The 21,906-nt window shown below is 38.8% G+C and overlaps 1 protein-coding gene across 5 annotated transcripts in view; it reads left to right on the top strand.

The window, feature by feature from the left end:
* Positions 1 to 21,906, top strand: part of KLHL13 (kelch like family member 13) — a 191,937-nt gene that overhangs the window by 101,296 nt on the left and 68,735 nt on the right. For 2 of the 5 annotated variants that reach the window (XM_032620831.1, XM_032620832.1), the window contains one exon: positions 20,023 to 20,088. The exons of 2 other annotated variants lie outside the window; for them this stretch is intronic. In XM_032620831.1, the coding sequence (XP_032476722.1) occupies positions 20,023 to 20,088 (66 nt within the window). Of the gene's footprint in view, positions 1 to 18,165; positions 18,342 to 20,022; positions 20,089 to 21,906 lie in introns of those variants that run through there. One more of the 5 variants, XM_032620833.1, reaches the window with a different exon arrangement.

The raw sequence follows: 21,906 nt of genomic DNA, 5'->3' as shown, positions 1-21,906 counted from the left end.
TTAGTTCCAAGGAGCAAAGAGAGCCACCTGATCTTAAAGGACCTAAACTGCCATTTGTTAAATTGCTGTGACACAAATGAGCCTTGTGCTAGGCACTTTACGTACATGATCATATGTAATCTTTACATTTATTCCTATATTGTTAAATTATTTTATTGTGTCTTAGACTTCAAAATATTTGGCTGGAAGACAGATTTTTGTTCGTTTTGTTTTTAATGGAACCCCCCCTCCAGTTATATGTGAGTAGTCAGTGGCAGTGAAAGTCTTCAAGATGGAAAATTCTACTTTTTAATGCAGCTTTTAAGGTATATTCTGTTTTTGTATGTATCCACGGATACCTGCATTTGAAAAAATTGGTTAAATGCTTTCACCTTAGCATAAGAATAAAGATTCTCTGTGATAATCTCTATATTGAAAAAAGGAAATGATTTGTTTAAAAATCATTCTCTCTTATTGGCCAGTAGATAGTGTGTCAGCGGGTGTAGTATATTCTAGGGGATGACATGGTTGACTGCAGGAAGAAATGTAGCATTCTATTTAAATTAGGGGTGGGTGCTCTTTGAATACAAAGTATTCTGTCAAATCACAGGGTGAGTGCATCTCCCAGTGGAAGATGTTGCAAAGTGCAAGTGGCTGTGAGTCCTTCCGGAAGCACTTGTCCTCACAGCTTGGATTCTAGGAGATGCCTGCCCAAAGATACTTCACCTTTCTCTTAGGAAGTCAACAGGTCTAAGTCTTCAGATTTATTAAAAACTCCTTTAGTTTTGAATTTCTTTGTGTCGAGTTGTACGTTTGTTCTTTGTCAGTTTGCAGACAAGATGGTAACTTCCTGTTTGTTTGGCAAACAAAATATGTGAGTATAGCATGTGCAGTTTTAAAAAATAGCTCCTGTCAGAGCAGTGTTTTCTGAAGTATGGTGTGCGTGCTACTGGCAGCGTAAAGACTCCAGGCAGTACACAGACTTACACTTTCAATTTGAATAGGTTTGTTGTTTGTTTTAACGTTTATTAGGGAAAATTTAAAAAGCCTGGTGTATTACACTTGCGATTTCATGAATATTATTGCTGAAGTGAAGACTAGGGCAGGTAACAACATCTCATCCAGACCAACTGCATTAGTAGTGCAGTGCTCAGGCATACTCGACAATGCATGGCTGCAGTCTTTTCAAGGAGAGAGCAAAACTTTACATCCAGAGAATGGTAATTTTTAAATCTACAGAGTATTTGTAGGATATGTAATTGTGAATTGGAATCAAGCCTGTGCTCTATATTTTGTTGGTTTTTTTTTTTTTCTATTTTGTTCTGAACTAACATGGATCAGGAGATGAAATGGAATTTCTAAAATGTGAAGGTGCTAGACTGTGAAGGAAATGCTCACACCTGGGCATGATTTTGATGAAATCAGTCATGTATCTTCAAATATGAAGACCTAATTTAGTAATTGCCTGAACCATCTGCTACTGATGTAAAAGGACCAACTGCAAAGAAAACAACTAGCATACAGATATGATGAAAATTATTTGAAATTTGTATTTTCATAAGCACGATAAGAATGCACCTCTTTCCTTACCTGTCATATGTTTGGAGACACACATTCTGGTGTGAAATCTTTTAATCCCACATGTTATTTTGAAACACAAAAAGAGTGTGCTGTGCAAAACCTACGCCAGAGGTTCCTCAAAAAGTTAAACATAGAATTACCATATGACCCAGAAATTCCACTCCCAGGTATATACCCAAGAGAAAGGAAAACAAGTAGTCAAACAAATATATATACATGCGTGTTCACAGCTATTCACAAGAGCCAAAATATGGAAACAGCTCAAATGTCCATCGATGGATGAATGGATACACAAACTGTGGTATATGCATACAATGCAATATTTAGCCATAAATAGAAATGAAGTATTGATACTGTATACATTATGGATGAACCTCCAAAACATTACGCTTCGTGAAAGAATTTTGGCACAAAGGATCACATAATGTATGATTCCACTTATGTGAAATATCAAAATGGATAAATGCATTGAGACAGAATGCACATTGGTGGCTGCCAGTGGCTGCAGGCAGCGGGGAGGACACCAAGCAGCTGCTTAATGGATATGGGTTTTTATTTTGGGGTGATGAAAATATTTGGGGACAAGACAGAAGTTGTGGTTGCCCACCGTTCGGAATGCGCTAATTGCCACTGAATTGTTCAGTATAAAATTGTTAATTTTATGGTATGTGAATTTCACTTCAATAGAAAAAAAACCCACCCTACCCCACAGTGCGTGTGAGGTAATACATGAGGAATAGGATGGTGTTAGTCCGTGTACAAGTAAACATTTGTTGTTTTAGGAGTTGTGTCTGTTTTCATAGTTGCCTTTTCATTGCAGTACGTTATAGCAGTTTTCCTTTTAAGATAAATGCAAACTTTTAAAGGGTTGATTTAAAGAAAAATACTAAATGTAGGAGTGAGATGACAAATGAAGGCAATTTACAGATGACCGAGGAATAGGAAACTTTAAGAATCATTGCTATTCTGTGTTCAAGCCAATTAGTTTTTGAGTACATATTAGGTACTGGATGCCGTTCATCAAAGGTGAATAAGATGTGTTTTTGGCCTTGGATGCTGTCAGCCTAATAGGGGAGATAAGCCATGAAGGTAAATCATTTTAGGAAGAGGCTGAATGTGCCAAGTGCAAAAACTGAGAACAGGCTGAGGTCAAGACTAGGTACCTGTTGGATTACCAGTACATTGAAGAAAACACTAGAATATATAGGGAGAAAATGAACAGAGAAATTTGCTTTTGACTTTAGGAACAAGGAGCAGAAATAATTAATAAAGGCAACAGACAATATATTCAAGCCCTTTCCTGACCGTTTTCTTTCTCAGTCCTGGGCTCCCCTTCTCCCCAACGACCCTACATTTTAAAGATAGTGTGTAGAGGGCTTAGTGGTGGTCTTTGGAGCTGGGCTGCCTGGAGTTGAATTCCAGTCCCAGTGTTTACTCACTGTATACCTCATGGCACTTGATTTTTCTATTCCTTACTTTTCTCTTCTGTAAAATGGGGATATTAATAGGACCTACATTATAAGGTCATAGTAAAGTTAAGTTAAATGGTTTACTGAGTAAAGCATTTATAACACTACTTAGCCCGTGGCAGTTGATCAACAAATATTAGCCATTATCATCATCTCTGGTCAGTGAGTCCTATCTATTCTATCTCCTAAAAATTTATTTGAATGTCCCTCCCTACTACTTTATGTTGTCATAATTGCAATTATCCCCTAACTAGTTTGCCTCCCTCTCTCCTCACCATTCCCTCTGTATCACTTGACTGCCTGACCCACCCCTGCTTATTCTTAAAAACTCAGCTCAGGTGTCACCTCTGTGGAACTTGCCCCATTCCCTGCCCAGTTAGGGCGCTCCATGTGCATTCTTGTCACCTCCACTGTCATGCATCTCACATCGTATTGTGACTGTATTTGATACTCCCTGGGCTGTGGCCGCCTTTAGGGTTGTGGGGAGCTGGGCTTACTCAGGTTTGAACTTCCAGCCTAAACACAACAAAAGTAGGTGCTTATTAATTGTTTGGGGGGATGAATGAACGTTCTCTGCCTGTAGAAAGTTAGCTTTCAGTCTTTATTTCGGAGGCTGAGGTGAGTCCTGCAAGAGTTTAGAAAAGGGGGCATTTGGTTGGAGAATCCAATTAGGCTTCAGAAAGGTAGAGCTTGCAACTTCCCTGGTGGTCCAGTGGTTAGGGCTCTGCACTTCCACTGTAGGGGGCACAGGTTCGATCCCTGGTTGGGGAACTAAGATCCCGCATGCAGTGCACCTGAAAATAAATAAACAAACAAATAAATAAAAGACTAACAGTTTTTTTTTTAAAAAAAGGTAGAGCTTGATTTGGAACTTAAGAACAGAGGAGCAGCCACAATCCAGGCAAAGGAAATGTTTTATGAATTGAATGGATAGTGACAGAAAAAAACCAGCATCTCCAAAATAGAAGGGACCACCTGCTGAGGGTGTGTGTACTGGGGGGGAGGAGTTATATGCTGAAAAGTACAAGGAGTTCCCAACCTATCAATGCCATGAATTCTAAAGGTTTACTTACAGATTATTTGTTTGGACATGATACATCGTATATATGACGGTGAGGTTTCTGGCCCTGCCCCACGTATTGTATTCAACCTACTTAAGGAGCTGATCTATCCCATGGGCAGTACTAGCTTGGTTTCCAGGGCCTGGGAGCAGGGGGTCTGGAAAGGCATGATGGATTCTGGGCTGGAAGACACAGTGGTACTGGAAGTTGAGCTTGGTTGTTCTCCTATGACCCTTTCTGCACCCTTCTCTGTCTCAGCTTCTCTTTCTCTATCTCTAGTCAAGTTTCTCTATCCAGCAAGGCCCCCTGCCAACTTCCTCCAAATAACACCCCACCCCAGGTTGCCAGGGTTCCAGAAGGCTCCCTCTCACTACCACCCTTCCCCATTCCCTGAGGGCAGCAGCTCTCTGCTATTTGAAGAAACTTGACTGAACTAATTCACACCAAGGTGTGAAAAACTGATAGCGACCTCATCCCGGCAACTGTACTTGGTACAATTTCAGCAAACTTCTATTTAGCTAAAATGATAAAATGAACCTGTAATTGCTGGAATTTCTGGCAGTAGTACAGAGCAAACAATGAGAGAGAGAGAGACAGAGAGAGAGAGAGGAGAGGAGAGGAGAGAAAGTTTATTGGACGGAGAGTTGGTACTGTAGGAAAAGATACTTGGGGACAAGGGAAACCTCTGCTAATTTCCCTTTCCCCTTGACCTCCCTCCCCAAAATTGTTTCTGTGTAACACTTCCGTCTGGATTCTCTTGAATTCATAGAAACTATAAATTGTAATTTCTTTTTAAAAAGCTGTAACTACCATGGCAATTCTGGGTAAAAGGGTCTGTGTTTTCCAGATTTGTGCAACTCTGGGATGGCTTATAATGGGAAATAGGGTTGAATAAACAAGGTGGGGCTGGGGTTGAGGGGACCTTGAAAATGGAGTCTACATCCACACAAATAAGGAGTCATGGAACGCTGAGATGATGAAAGCAATAAGGAAGCCATAATTCATTCTAAATTTCAGATTAAAAAAATGGCGAGTTAGGTTTACTCTTGGCTATCACATGATTAGTTAATACAGAATCCTATCTTTTGCTACTGATTTTTCATTGTTCTGGGACTGATTCCTTTAACTGTTAGTGTCTGTTTCCCTGGATGGCTGATTCTTCTCTGTGTCTTCTGAGCCATTCGTTCCTTTAGGATTCAAGATCCTAGAGGCTTTTATGACTCTTGTATTTCCAACTAGCCCATAGGGACTTATACACTATATTTCTGTGTCCCAATGGCAAAATTCAAATCTAGTGGTAGCAAAACACAGCTCCCTTTTATAAGACCATATTATTTTGTTTAAGTAAAAACCTCCAGCCTTTCTAACCGTACCAGAGAATACACAGAAGATAGTGGTTAATGATCCGCATCAGTGAGCCCTTACAGCTGCAGAAACCACCACCCCTCTCCCTAACCCTATGCATGTGTTAGACTGTGTTGTGAATAGGCTCTTCCCTATGGGGAACTGCTTTGTCTTTTATTCCTTATATTGTTCATTATGTTAATATCCTTGCCATTTCTACCCAGCCAGTTGCATAAGGGGGGAGGCCAGGAAATGGGGTAAGAGAGGGATTTGAGACATTTCCTTAAGCCTAAATTATAATTTCCATATTGGAACGGAAGTTTCACAGGTCATTAATCAAATGCATATATTTTTCTCTATTTTGAAAGTTACAAGGGCTTGCTAGCATTGGGCCCTCCTGTGCCTCATTTGTGTATTTTACTAGTGACTGCTCAGCATACCCTTTGAGTTACTACGTATTGGTGATGTGCAATGGCTTGCTTGGTTGAATTCACTATTTTATATTTTATTTTTTTGTTCAATCTAGTGAAGCAGTTATTGTCAAAATTGGATTTTGTGATTCACTCTTTCATCATCACTGGTTATGATAATTTAATAGGGTGTAACAGTCCAAAGAATATGCTTTTATCCTTTTCAATTAGCAGTCTGTAGAAATGACTGGTTTCAGGTGACACTTTCATTTTTCAGTGTTCACTGGTCTAGGTGGTGATGAACCAGTGAAATGCATTTCTTCAGTTTCTACCTTTACAAATACTGAGAGGGCAGACAGCAGAATCAAGAACTACAATTCTGAAGCCTGTGGAAGGAAAACCACATTCACAGAAAGAGAGACAAAATGAAAAGGCAGAGGGCTTTGTACCAGATGAAGGAACAAGATAAAACCCCAGAAAAACAACTAAATGAAGTGAAGATAGGCAACCTTCCAGAAAAAGAATTCAGAATAATGATAGTGAAGATGACCGAGGACCTCGGAAAAAGAATGGAGGCAAAGATCAAGAAGATTCAAGAAATGTTTAACAAAGACCTAGAAGAATTAAAGAACAAACAGAGATGAACAATACAATAACTGAAATGAAAAATACACTGGAAGGAATCAGTAGCAGAATAACTGAGGCAGAAGAACGTATAAGTGACCTGGAAGACAGAATGGTGGAATTCACTGCTGTGGAACAGAATAAAGAAAAAAGAATGAAAAGAGATGAAGACAGCCTAAGAGACCTCTGGGACAACATTAAACACAACAACATTCGAATTATAGGGGTCTCAGAAGGAGAAGACAGAGAAAAAGGACCTGAGAAAATATTTGAAGAGATTATAGTCAGAAACTTCCCTAACGTGGGAAAGGAAATAGCCACCCAAGTCCAGGAAATGCAGAGAGTCCCATACAGGATAAACCCAAGGAGAAACACCCAAGACACATAGTAATCAAATTGGCAAAAATTAAAGACAAAGAAAAATTATTGAAAGCAGCAAGGGAAAAATGACAAATAACATACAAGGGAACTCTCATAAGGTTAACAGCTGATTTCTCAGCAGAAACTCTACAAGCCAGAAAGGAGTGGCATGATATACTTAAAGTGATGAAACGGAAGAAACTACAACCAAGATTACACTACCCGCAAGGATCTCATTCAGATTCAATGGAGAAATCAAAAGCTTTACAGACAAGCAAAAGCTAAGAGAATTCAGCACCACCAAACCAGCTCTACAACAAATGCTAAAGGAACTTCTCTAAGTGGGAAACACCAGAGAAGAAAAGGACCTACAAAAACAAACCCATAACAATTAAGAAAATGGTCATAGGAACATACATATCGATAATCACCTTAAATGTGAGTGGATTAAATGCTCCAACGAAAAGACACAGGCTCGCCGAATGGATACAAAAACAAGACCCATATATATGCTGTCTACAAGAGACTCACTTCAGACCTAGGGACACACACAGACTGAAAGTGAGGGGATGGAAAAAGATATTCCATGCAAATGGAAATCAAAAAAAAAGATGGAGTAGCAATACTCATATAAAATAGACTTTAAAATAATGTCACAAGAGACAAAGAAGGACACTACATAATGATCAAGGGATCAATCCAAGAAGAAGATATAACAGTTATAAATATATATGCACCCAACATAGGAGCACCTCAATACATAAGGCAACTGCTAACAGCTATAAAAGAGGAAATCAACAGTAACACAGTAATAGCGGGGGATTTTAACACTTCACTTACACCAATGGACAGATCATCCAAGCAGAAAATTAATAAGGAAACACAAGCTTTAAATGACACAATAGACCAGATAGATTTAATTGATATTTATAGGACATTCCATCCAAAAACAGCAGATTACACTTTCTTCTCAAGGGCACATGGAACATTCTCCATGAAAGATCACATCTTGGGTCACAAATCAAGCCTCAGTAAATTTAAGAAAATTGAAATCATATCAAGCATCTTTTCTGACCACAGCGCTATGAGATTAGAAATAAATTACAGGGGAAAAAACCATAAAAAACACAAACACATGCAGGCTAAACAATACGTTACTAAATAACCAAGAGATCACTGAAGAAATCAAAGAGGAAATCAAAAAATACCTAGAAACAAATGACAACGAAAACACGACGATCCAAAACCTATGGGATGCAGTAAAAGCAGTTCTAAGAGGGAAGATTATAGCTATACAAGCCTACCTCAAGAAACAAGAAAAATCTCAAATAAACAATCTAGCGTTACACCTAAAGGAACTAGAGAAAGAAAAACAAACAAAATGCAAAGTTAGTAGAAGGAGAGAAATCATAAAGATCAGAGCAGAAATAAATGAAATAGAAACGAAGAAAACAATAGCAAAGATCAATAAAACTAAAAGCTGGTTCTTTGAGAAGATAAACAAAATTGATAAACCATTAGCCAGACTCATCAAGGAAAAGAGGGAGAGGACTCAAATCAAGAAAATTGGAAATGAAAAACAAGTTACAAAAGACACGTCAGATATACAAAGCATCCTAAGAGACTACTACAAGCAACTCTATGCCAGTAAAATGAACAACCTGGAAGAAATGGACAAATTCTTAGAAATGGACAAATTCTTGAAGGTATAACATTCCAAGACTGAACCAGGAAGAAATAGAAAATATGAACAGACTAATCACAAGTATTGAAACTGAAACTGTGATTAAAAATCTTCCAACAAACAAAAGTCCAGGACCAGATGGCTTCACAGGTGAATTCTATCAAACATTTAGAGAAGAGCTAACACCCATCCTTCTCAAACTCTTCCAAACAATTGCAGAGGAAAGAACACTCCCAACCTCATTCTATGAGGCCACCATCACCCTGATACCAAAACCAGACAAAGATACTACAAAAAAAGAAAATTACAGACCAATATGACTGATGAATATAGATGCAAAAATCCTCAACAAAATACTAGCACACAGAATACAACAACACATTAAAAGGATCATACACCATGATCAAGTGGGATTTATCCCAGGGATGCAAGGATTCTTCAATATACACAAATCAATCAATGTGATACACCATATTAACAAATTGAAGAATAAAAACCATATGATCATCTCAATAGATGCAGAAAAAGCTTTTGACAAAATTCAACGGCCATTTTGATAAAAACTCTCCATAGAGGGAACCTACCTCAACATAATAAAGGCCATATATGAGAAACCCCCAGCAAACATAATTCTCAATGATGAAAAACTTAAAGCATTTCCTCTAAGATCAGGAACAAGACAAGGATGTCCACTCTCACCACTGTAATTCAACATAGTTTTGGAAGTCCTAGTCACAGCAATCAGTGAAGAAAAAGAAATAAAAGGAATCCAAATTGGAAAAGAAGAAGTAAAACTGTCACTGTTTGCAGCTGACATGATACTATATGTAGAGAATCCTAAAGATGCCAGCAGAAAACTACTAGAGCTAATCAATGAATTTGGTAAAGTAGCAGGATACAAAATTAATGCACAGAAATCTGTTGCATTCATATACACTAATGATGAAAAATCTGAAAGAGAAATTAAGGAAATACTCCCATTTACCACTGCAACAAAAAGAATAAAATACCTAGGAGTAAACCTACCTAGGGAGACAAAAGACACATATGCAGAAAACTGTAAGACACTGATGAAAGAAATTAAAGATGATACAAACAGATGGAGAGATATACCATGTTCTTGGATTGGAAGAATCAATATTATGAAAATGACTATACTCCCCAAAGCAAGCTACAGATTCAATGCAATCCCTATCAAATTACCAATGGCATTTTTTACAGAACTAGGACAAAAAAAATCTTAAAATTTGTATGGAGATACAAAAGACCCCGAATAGCCAAAGCAGTCTTGAGGGAAAAAAATGGAACTGGAGGAATCAGACTCCCTGACTTCAGACTCTACTACAAAGCTACAGTAATGAAGACAATATGGTACTTGCACAAAAACAGAGACATAGATCAATGGAACAGGATAGAAAACCCAGAGATAAACCCACACAACTATGGTCAACTAATTTATGACAAAGGAGGCAAGGGTATACAATGGAGAAAAACAGTCTCTTCAATAAGTGGTGCTGGGAAAACTGGACAGCTACATGTAAAAGAATAAAATTAGAACACTCCCTAACACCATACACAAAAATAAAATCAAAATCGGTTAGAGACCTAAATGTAAGACTGGACACTATAAAACTCTTAGAGGATAACATAGGAAGAACACTCTTTGACATAAATCACAGCAAGATCTTTTTTGACTCACCTCCTAGAGAAATGGAAATAAAAACAAAAATAAACAAATGGGACCTAATGAAACTTAAAAGCTTTTGTAAAGCAAAGGAAACTACAAAGAAGACGAAAAGACAACCCTCAGATGGGAGAAAATATTTGCAAACGAATCAATAGACAAAGGATTAATCTCCAAAATATATAAACAGGTCATGCAGCTAATATTAAAAAAACAAACAACCCAATCCAAAAATGGGCAGAAGACCTAAATAGACATTTCTCCAAAGAAGACATACAGATGGCCAAGAGCCACATGACAAGCTGCTCAACATCACTATTATTAGAGAAACGCAAATCAAAAGTACAATGAGGTATCACCTCACAGCAGTTAGAATGGGCATCATCAGAAAATCTACAAACAACAAATGCTGGAGAGGATGTGGAGAAAAGGGAACCCTCTTGCACTGTTGGTGGGAATGTAAATTGATACAGCCACTGTGGAGAACAGTATGGAGGTTCCTTAAAAAACTAAAAATGGAACTACCATATGAACCAGCAATCCCACTACTGGGCATATACCCAGAGAAAACCATAATTCAAAAAGACCCACGCACCCCAATGTTCGTTGCAGCACTGTTTACTATAACCAGGTCATGGAAGCAACCTAAATGCCCGTTGACAGACAAATGGATAAAGAAGATGTGGTACCTGTATGCAATGGAATATTACTCACCCATAAAAAGGAACAAAATTGGGTTATTTGTAGAGACGTGGTTGGATCTAGAGACTGTCATACAGAGTGAAGTAAGTCAGAAAGAGAAAAACAAATATCGTATATATATATATATATATATATATATATATATATATATATATTTTTTTTTTTTTTTTTTTTTTTTTTTTGCGGTGTGCGGGCCTCTCACTATTGTGGTCTCTCCCGTGTGGAGCACAGGCTCCGGACGGGCAGGCTCAGCCGCCATGGCTCATGGGCCCAGCTGCTCTGTGGCATGTGGGATCTTCCTGGACCGGGGCACGAACCCACGTCTCCTGCATCAGCAGGTGGACTCTCAACCACTGCGCCACCAGGGAAGCCCACAAATATCGTATATTAATGCATATATGTGGAGCCTAGAAAAACGGTACAGATGAACCGATTTGCAGGGCAGAAATAGAGATACAGATGTAGAGAACAAACATATGGACACCAAGGGCGGAAAGTGGCGGGGGTGGGTGGTGTGATGAATTGGGAGATTGGGGTTGAAATATATACACTAATATGTATAAAATGGGTAACTAATAAGAACCTGCTGTATAAAAAACAAATAAAATCAAATTCAAAAAAGAATACTGTCTTGATTTAGGCAAAAGATAATTGACATTTCCCTTCTTTATTGTAGCTGTTTCCTTTGCTCAGCTCAGTTATTGAGCCATTCAAGTCTCCATCCATCTGTCAAGTGAAGAAAAATGCACAACCTAAAAGTTATGAGTTATGTTTTATTCAGGGACCTCACTAAGGACTGTAGCCTGGGAGACAGCCTCTCAGAGAGCTCTGAGGAACTGTTCCAAAGAGGTAAGGGAGGAGCCACGATATACAGGAGTTTTTGCTTAAAAAGAAAAAGCATGTAGCTGGACATCAGAAGATTACTGCTAATCACAAAAGACAAAAATCTCAAGTTAATGATTTTAGTGCTTTTCTATGTATGGGAAGATGTAAGAGTCTGGGCTCATTGAAATTATTCCTTAGATATGTATCTTAATCCATCCTGAATTCCCCTCCGGGTACACTGACAGGGTGCCCGCATCGGCTGATGGCTTGATGGAAGGCAACATTCCTTGGATGCCATCAAACCAATATTCTGTTGAGTCTGAAGAGAGAGAGTACCTCAGTATCATTTAAAGAGCAACAATGAAGGACTTCCTTGGTGGTAGAGTGGTTGGGAATCCGCCTGCCAATGCAGGAGACACGGGTTCAAGCCCTGGTCTGGGAAGATCCCACATGCCGCGGAGCAACTAAGCCCGCGCGCCACAACTATTGAGCCTGCAAGCCACAACGACTGAGCCTGTGTGCCACAAGTACTGAAGCCCGAGCGCCCAGAGCCCATGCTCCGCAACAAGGGAAGCCACCGCAATGAGAAGCCTGTGCACCGCAACGAAGAGTACCCCCCACTCACCGGGACTAGAGAAAGCCCACACAGAGCAAGGAAGACCCAACGCAGCCAAAAATTAAAAAAATAATAAAAATAAATTAAAAATAAAAAAATTAAATTGACATGTGACAGATTAATAGGAGAAAGTCAAATTTAATTTTGTATGTATGAGAACCCCACATACATGAGAGGTTCAAAGATAGAAAGGTAAAATGACATATATATGCCATCCTGAGCTAGGGAATGGGATAGGGCCCTGGGGCTTCCAAGGATGGGAGGGTAATTCACAGAACTATAAGAAGAGCAGATGTTGGGTAATTAGGTGTTTGCCCTGACATACACTGGGCCACTCAGATAAAATTTATCTCTAAGTAATAACTTATTCTGGAAAAGACCCCCAATTTAAATTCTTCTAGGTAGTTAAGGGAGGGGCAAACGTTTCTCTTGAGCCTGCAGAATCTTGATTGCCTTTAGCTCAAAATAATCCTCATACAAAAGTGGTACATTTTGGGAAGGCTCGTTCTGAACACCTTTAGAAGGATAAGACTCTTCAATGATTTCTTGCTTAATTATCATCTGAAAACAATGCTTAGTTGTAGAAGAGAGAACTTACCTCTGCTGACTTGATTTCACTAAAATTGCCTCCTATGATTGGGTTACTATATGTGACAGGCCCTGAGTAAAGTGTAATAAAAACATAAGAAAGACCCAACCACCACTCTCAGGAGTTTACAGTCTAGTGTATTGTTTATAGAAACAGTTATAATCCAAGGTGACAGGAGCTGTAATATTCGAAGTGCCATGGGAGTTTACAAAACCTAGCACCAGAATCTGCTAAGGGATGTGAGGGAAGGTTTCATGGAAGGAGGTATGGTTGGACACTTAAGTATGAGTAGAAATTGGCTTTGGTCGACAAGGAGGGCAGGGAATTCCAAGTGGAGATAATATCATATGTAAGGCCACTGGGGTGTGAGAGAGTATGGCGCATTTGAGGTCTATTGCAAGAAATTGCTAATTGAGGGACATAAGAGAGCTCTGCGAATTGGCTTTGGGAAGGTATTTCTGCCATAGGTGTACGTGGATCGTTCTGCACCTTTAGTCATATAGCATCCTATATCTTCATGGCCTATTCTTTCCGTCCTGTGGCCACTTACTTCCTCATGATCAGTGTGAGAAGACCCCTTTTTGGTGATGTTCAGGAGTCATGTTTGTCTCTTTTCCCCCTAAAATAAATATTAGTACAATACAGAGGTGACTAATGAACACTGAATTAGATGTCAGGGGACCTAAATTCTTGTTTTCCAGTTCTCTTAGCAGCTATGTCACTTGAGCCAAGTCATTTAATAAGTGTCTCTTCACTAGGAAAATGGGGATGTTAACATCTGCACTGCCTACCTCAGGGTCGGGGTGAAAATGAAAACGAGACTCTTAAAAATTAAGAGGTATTGGGACTTCGCTGGCGGTCCAGTGGTTAGGACTCAGCGCTTTCACAGCAGGGGCCATGGGTTCCATCCCTAGTCAGGGAACTAAGATCCCGCGTCCTGAATGCCACGCGGTGCCGCCAAAAAAAAAAAAAAATTAAAAATTAACAAGTATAATAAACTTTTTAACTTGGAATTCTGTTGGGTGAGGCAATCACTTAACACTTAAAAGAAGTAAAATACTTTGTGGAGTATCTAGATAGGAAAATTAGGTTGAAAAGTTATTGACAAGTGGAAATATTCTTACTGCTTTATTAACTCCGTATGTCTGCCCTTCTGACTGTGGAATGTCGTTTAGCTTGTGTCTATGTTTCCAGACTTAACATGATAAAATTTCTTCCTTCCCAATCGTCTACCATGTGTAACTTAGCTTCTTTCCAATTCTCACTATAGCTATTAAATAGTGATGAATTTAAGACTTAGGTTGGTAAGCTATGAGTTTGTTATATTTATCGTCAACCTTGAATAATTGACATCTCTTAGGTAGTTTGAATTACTCATGACTTAGCCTCAATCATTTGTGTTACCATATAGTGGTATGACCTGAGTTTTGTTACATTTTAGGAATATATAAGACGGTTATGACTCATTCAACTAGGAATGGGAAGTTTTGAAACAGTGGCCTTCTACTCCCTTTGCCGTTTTTCCCAAGCCAATGACAGCACAGGCAGAGTTATTAGTAACAGAAAAGGAGGCTTCCATTCATTTTCTTCCTTTTGACCCCACCTTTCCCATGAGATAGAGTGGCCATACTACTGGAATCTGATAATTCACCTGAAATATACACTTCTGGGCTATAGACATATGAGCAATTGCTCCCAATATAAATACCCCTGGCCATCCCTTCTTTAGATCAATGTTTCTGAAAATATACCATCTAAGAATATTTCCACACAACAGAAAACTCTATAAACCATCCAACTCATCCTGCTGTAAGAAGGAGGATGAAAGAAGAAATGAGAAGAGTACTGCTATACATGAGACGACACGATAATGATGCTATTTTAAATAGAATGTAAGTGAATTATTTATACTTGATTAATATAGACCCTATCATCAAAACTAATGTCCAATTACTGTGGACTACCAGGAGGGAGTTACTACCCTCTTTTCGCCTTTTACAACTTCTAGATGAACTAGTTCATGTGAATTTGAATAAAACACCTGTTCTAGTTCAAAGCTAATATAAAATGATTATTGCTTTTTTTTTTCTGCCAGGTCTGAGGGAAATACTCTAGCAATTGTTTTGTTTTCCACAAAACTAAATGTTGAAATGGTCTGGCTTATTCTCTCTTTGTTTTAAAATCTATGGTACCGGACTTCCCTGGTGGCACAGTGGTTAAGAATCTGCCTGCCAGTGCAGGGGACACAGGTTCGATCCCTGGTCCGGGAAGATCCCACATGCCGCGGAGCTCCTAAGCCTGTGTGCCACAACTACTGAGCCTGCGCTCTAGAGCCCCTGAGCCCCAACTACTGAGCCCGTGTGCCACAACTACTGAAACCCACACACCTTAGAGCCTGCACGCTGCAACTACTGAGCCCATGTGCCGCAACTACTGAAGCCCGCGTGCTCTGCGGCCCGTGAGCCTCAACTACTGAGCCCGTGTGCTGCAACTACTGGAGCCCGCGCACGTAGAGCCCGTGCTCCACAACAAGAGAAGCCACCGCACTAAGAAGCCCGTGCACCGCAATGAAGAGTAGCCCCTGCTCGCCGCAACTAGAGAAAGCCTGCACGCAACAACGAAGACCCCATGCAGCCAAAAATAAATAAATAAAAATAAATAAAATCTATGGTACCATTGATACGTAGTTTTAAAACATTCTTCCAAAGACCCAGTGGATTAAATCATTTTTATGTCCCCCTAAATACTGCCCTTTTTGAAGATTTCTTGAGAAAAGTGTGGCACACATCCAAAATCACATTCTTCCATTTTTTTCTGTATTTGAATTTTTTCCTTACAAGTTAGCAGAAAGGAAAAGTGGTCAGTTTTTGCACTCAATAAACAAGAAGGTGTAGATAGATTTTATCTAGGGCATTTTTAAGTCATTGAGAGAATATTTTAAAGTATTAACTACTTTTTGAAATTATTGGCAGAATCCTCTTAACCCACTTTAACGTAAAGTGCTTGAAGAAGATGAAAAGATTTTTTATTGGCAAATGAAAGAAAGCACCATGGTTTTTGCATCATTGCATAAATGTAAGAAATTATGTATACGTAAAAAGGATGAGACAAAGCTGAATGCTAAATGCCAACTTCAACGAGAGCTTGTCCGTTTGACACTGAGCATAATGGGGTGTGGTTCCACAGCACGAGAACACTAAATATTTACACCCCAGCACATGTTTCTCTGGTAAAGCTTCTTATCCTAGATTAGTCTCCCAGCTAACACTATTATCCCTTTTTTAACAACCCCTTTCTTACACTTGGATTTTCTCCCTTAATTCTTCATGAGATTCTAAACCTTCTGGATCCAATCCCCTGTCCTCACTCTCCCATCTATTTCTGTGGTCTTCATGAATCCTTTTTGTTTATGGTATGGACCTTCAGGTGAATCCTCTTGTTTTACTGCAAGTAGTAAAGCAACGATAACAGCTCCCCCACCCCCAACTCTTTTCTTCCAAAGATCACAGCTCCATCATTTAGCTATTCTGTTGGTATCCATTTCTTATCAATTCTCTGGAGGTTTTGAACCAGAGCTGTGATATGTACAGCCAACAATGTTGCATAGTAATGCAGAGTTGCTGCCCAATCCAGATCTAGTTCTCTTACATCCATATTCTTTGCTTTTTAGGCTTGAGAGTGATGAAGAAAGTTAGTGAGATTAGTGTGTACCGTGAAGTCTGGGGAGGTTTACTTTCTTAGGCCACTTACCCTCATGCTCTGGCTTTTGCCTCAGTGTCTTTTCCTTGCCATCTTGCTTCACTTTATAAAGTGTCAGAAAAGTTCCTTGAACATTGTGTGCATTATGTGCTTTAGGAAGAATGCATAGTATGGTCCATGTGATGGAGGAACATTTATAAACTGTAGACTCAGATTACCATGGAAGACATCACAGAAAAGAATGCAATTTGAGTTGGGTCTAGAGGGATGAATGGAGTTTAGAAACGTGGACCGGGGAAGGGATTTCTTGCAGGAGGACCTCTGGAGCAAAGGAGAGGAAGAACAAAGCGGGCTTGTGAGGTATAGAATGGGAAGTTGGTGTTAGGAGATACTAGGCTGTGAATTAGAAGAGTAGATTGGCCGGCTTGTCTTGAGTTTTGCGTGTTGGGCGTAGTTGTTTAATTCCTTGAGTGATCCACTCTTTCAAGAAATGGCTTCTCATAGCTCATAGGATAAAATCCAAACCTCTTTGCTGGCACGTAAGGTCTTCTGTGATATGGTTCTGTGTATCTTAAAACCCACTCCCTTCAACACCACGCACCTGAAGCTCCTTCCATTTGTACTGAAGACTTTCCTGATTCTCCAACATGTTGTAATCCTCGAACCTGTGTGTGTCTCTGCACAGACTCCTTTTCTGGAGTCCACCTGGTGAATGCCTCATTCTTCAGCTTCAGTTGCAGCACTAATTTCATTGTTCCTCTGCTGCTGTAGAATCCTGGGCTTATGCTGCTAAAACTTCTACACCATATTTTGTGCTGTCAGAGTACATGTTTGCTTCCCTCACTCAACTAGAAGCTTCCTGAAAGCACGGGATTGTGTCTTATTCACCATGTCATTTCTATCACCTAACAGAGTACCTACCTAACATGTAGCAAGTTCTTGACGGATATTTGTTGAATAAAATATTTTCGGCACATTTAATTTACGCCATGTATAGTTGTATTTTAAGAGAGTCATCTAGAAGCAATGTGATTGCTAGATTAAAGACGGGAGACGCAGAGAGGCCAGTTATATGCATTTTTTGGGAAATAGTTCATTTGTTAAAAAACAAAGAAACAGTAGGGGTTAGATTCCTGGAAAATTGATAAAGAATAAAGGATAGGAGTTATTGGTTGGCTACTAGGGACTGGGAGAGGGAAGAGTTAAAGCTAATAAAGATTTAAGGTAATATGACAAATATCAGGACAGTGACCCTTGAAAAAATAAGATCAACATGTTTGGTTTTTTTTTTCTCAGTCAGATCTCCTGGTGTTAGTATTTGTCTCACCCCACCTCTGCTCTGAAGATGAACGCACTGTTCTTGTTCAGTTTACTGTAACTAAGCTCGAGATTCATGTGGTTCTGATCTTCATATCGGATCGGGAGTTAAGATAAGAAATGTAAATAGTTCAACCACGCTGACTACAATTTCCTACCGAGGGAAGGTGTGCGGTGCATAGGTTTTGAATGCATAAAGCTTGTTTCTGCTTTTGGGAGCTACAACTGTGAAGTGTTATACCAGGCAGATGCACTGGGGTGCGCTACTATGTAGAGGAGCCTAGCTGTGCATCACAGCTCTCAACTTTAAAACTCCAGAGAATTTGATGAGAGAGGGATCCACAAGAACATGACAAATGATGAGAGTTCAAACCTTAAGAGAAAAATGGGCTTATTGGTAAGAGAACTTCTTTTTCTTTATATACTGCTGTTACTTATTCATTAAAATGGCAAGCCTGTTGTTTTCATATGTGGCTGTGAAACGGTGTTCAAAAATCAATTTTATATGTATTGTAGAATTCAGGAGACATATTGGTAACCATGGAAAAATCATAGGAAGCATGTGTAAAGCTTGATTTTTAAAAAAACATCACTAGGGAAATTCTACTTTATTTCAGATTATGGTATAGATTTATTTATATAGCTTAAATGTAATACAGGTTAAGAAATATATATTTTTTTAAAAGTTAAAATAAAGAATAGTGACTTGTGTGAAGATACATAATTTCACTCAGTTACCAGAAGGTGGCACACCAGATTCTTCTTAAATACACAAAAGAAAGGAATAATATTAATAGGAATATAAAATAATCTGTATTTAAAGATACTTTAATGTATTTTTAAGCCCAAAATATATATAATTGTTATTTGCTTGGTGAGGTTTATTGCTAAGATATGACAAATATGAATTTAACCCACTGTAGCTTTTTATGATTCAAAAATAATTTTTGTGTGTATAGTGAAAGTAGACTTTGAAATAGTATTGCCATTAAGGAGAAGCTGTTTTGAATTTATCATTTAAAAAGAAACACTTGCTACCTACCTTTTGCATAACAAGTCATTAGATGTAGAATAACATTCTGGATAAGGTTTCTGCCAAGGTCTTTTTAAAGATACTATTAGACTATGACTGATTTAGTTGTGACTTTAATAATGCAATAGTGCTTGTGAGATGACCCAGAAAAATACCAAATCTGTTTATTTTGAAGAAAAAGTTAGACAAAGGTAATGATTAGCAATGTTTACTTTCTCTAAGCTAATAGCAACATAAATGAAATAAATGTAAATAAATTGAATTTTGTGTTAGAGCTCCTCAAACACCTGCCAGCATACTTTAATGTTTTAAGCGTGTTGACAGCATATACTGCAGTGCTTCTGTAGTAGTCTCTATTTTTAAAACTGCATTCCTGAGGCAGTACCAGAAGTATGTCTGTTCATCGTTGCCTTTTGTATTAGCCCAAAGGAGTTAGGTATATGACAGAACTTCACAAAAACAAAATCTTCTCGTTAGGAAACAGTACATCTATTTATATGTTTTTATTAATTACAAGCAGTATGAAAATAAGAAAAGTAGTAAATGAACCTAGAAGAACATTAGCCATCTGTTCTCTGAAAGCTTGTGCCATTTGCTTTCTGGTTTTTATGGCAAAACAGTATATCAGCAAAGAATTGAACTTTAGGCTTAAAAAGCTAGAAAATGACAAAGCATTCCAAGGCTGAGTATATATTTACTGGAAAAGTGTTTCCTTGTGTCCAGATTTGTCTAGTTTAGTCTTTTAGATCAGCTGCCAATAAATGTTGTATTCACTGTCAATCTTTATTCCAGACTTTCTGAAACATTAAGAGAGTGTAGATAAAAACAAATAGAATCTTATGGTTTGCTAGTTAAGGGTTTTTTTTTAAGTTAATTCACATATTTTTAAATTGTTCTGTGTAGTCTTAACTGTTCAGGATTTATAAATATGGTTTATTAATTTATAGCTAAAATATTTGCAGAGTATGCTTTGAAAATTTTGAACTACATACAATAAAGCCACAATTAACCAGATTTTTTTTTTTTTTTTGCACTCCACTTTCAGGAGACGGAGGCAATTATCTTTAAAACAAGCCGATTTCAAGGATATATTCAAAAAATCAACTTCAGGGTATGTCTAAGGGTCTGCATTTTCTTCTACCTTTTTTGTCAATGAGAATTTATTTTCATAAAAAGGACCCTGAGGTACTAGAAGCCATTCAGTCATCAAAGAAACTTTCAATAACGTCTAGGGTAGTGTGTTTATTAAGACAAAAAAAGAAATTATTTCATCAGAGAAATACCACACATCATTGTATTGTGCTTTATATTTTCCAATGTGCTTTCACAAACACAAGTTCAGTTGGTCCTCATCACACTGCTGTGAGTCTGGCATCTTCCCTATTTTACGGAGGATAACACGAGAGGTTACAGTTTGTGGCAGAGCTACAAGCAGATCACACGTGCCCAGCTCTGTCCTCTTCGGCACCCTTCCTCATTGAAAAAGTTTAAAACAAGTCTTTAACTTCTACCCTGTATTGCACAATCAGGGTAACTCATACTACCTCTGTTTCCTAATTGCTGTACTTCACAGTTTCCCACTTTGCATGTGTCTGTTTGTCCGCCTCCAAATCTGTCCGCCAGCTGGAGACCTTGCTTTCAGACTCTCCCAGACCTGGAAGGGTCTGGAGAGTGGGAGGGCAAGATAATAGCCATGGACAGTGGGGACAGACAACGATTGGTGAGCAGCCAATGCTGATACTCTGAGGAAGGCCAGGCACTGAGACAGAAAACAGAACCTCATTCTGACCGGGGTCATCCTGAGTGAGGGTGGGCCACCTTGACTTTTAAAGCAGGGTTTCTCCAAGTTGAGTAGACCAGGCTTGCAAATCAGCTGGAGTCCTTGTTTAACATACAGAGTACTGCTTCTCACTTCCAGACTTGTACATGTTCAGTATTCAGCCCAGATGATTCTTAGGCATGCTGAAGTTGGAGAGCTTCAAGGTGTAGGACGTTTTGGATGGACCTACAGTCTGTCATTCAGAGTGAAGTAAGTCCGAAAGAGAAAAATATCGTATATTAATGCATATATATGGAATGTAAAATTAAAAAAAAAAAAGGTTCTGAAGAACCTAGGGGCAGGACAGGAATAAAGACACAGACATAGAGAATGGACTTGAGAACACGGGGAGGGGGAAGGGTAAGCTGGGACGAAGTGAGAGAGTGGCGTGGACACATATACACTACCAAATGTAAAATAGATAGAGGGAGACGCAAGAGGGAGGGGATATGACGGATGTATGTATATGTATAGCTGATTCACTTTGTTATACAGCAGAAGCTAACACAACATTGTAAAGCAACTATACTCCAATAAAGATGTTTTAAAAAAAAAAGGTATAGGACTTTTCTCTTGGTATACATCGGAAGGTAAAGAAGAGCCCCTTTTCTCTTGGTAGCACCCAAGTTCCATGTCGAGGCCTGTGGGGGCGGGAGTCAGGCAGGGGTGAGGAATGACAGCTGTTGCTTGCACACCTTGCTATATCTCCGTTGGAGGCCTATCACAATAGATGTTGTGCATTATGGTGACTGCGAGGTATTTTAAATAGGTTTGTGTTCGTTTTCGACTCGAGGAAGATAAAGAGCAGAAACATTGCCCCCAAAAGGTGAAAAACGAGTGACTTTTAATATTTTTAAGAGTTAACCTATCCCAGTTGTTTTCAATTTAATTTTTAATTTTTAAAAACACTAGGCTATCTAGGATTCTGGATGGTTAAGGCTTAACGGCAGCAATATATTTACGCTTACTCATGTTTCATATGTGAATACGCAGTCGGCCCGATTAGATTTTAAGGGATTTGTGGCTGGGGAACATGTGTTCTGTTGTATACTTGTAACATCTAGCAAAGTCATCACTTCTCGGTACTCACTGATGATTGAGCGAATTCAG

This window comes from Phocoena sinus, chromosome X (genome assembly GCF_008692025.1).
Source record: "Phocoena sinus isolate mPhoSin1 chromosome X, mPhoSin1.pri, whole genome shotgun sequence".
Classification (NCBI taxonomy): domain Eukaryota; kingdom Metazoa; phylum Chordata; class Mammalia; order Artiodactyla; family Phocoenidae; genus Phocoena; species Phocoena sinus.
This window is presented reverse-complemented; position numbering and strand designations above follow the sequence as displayed.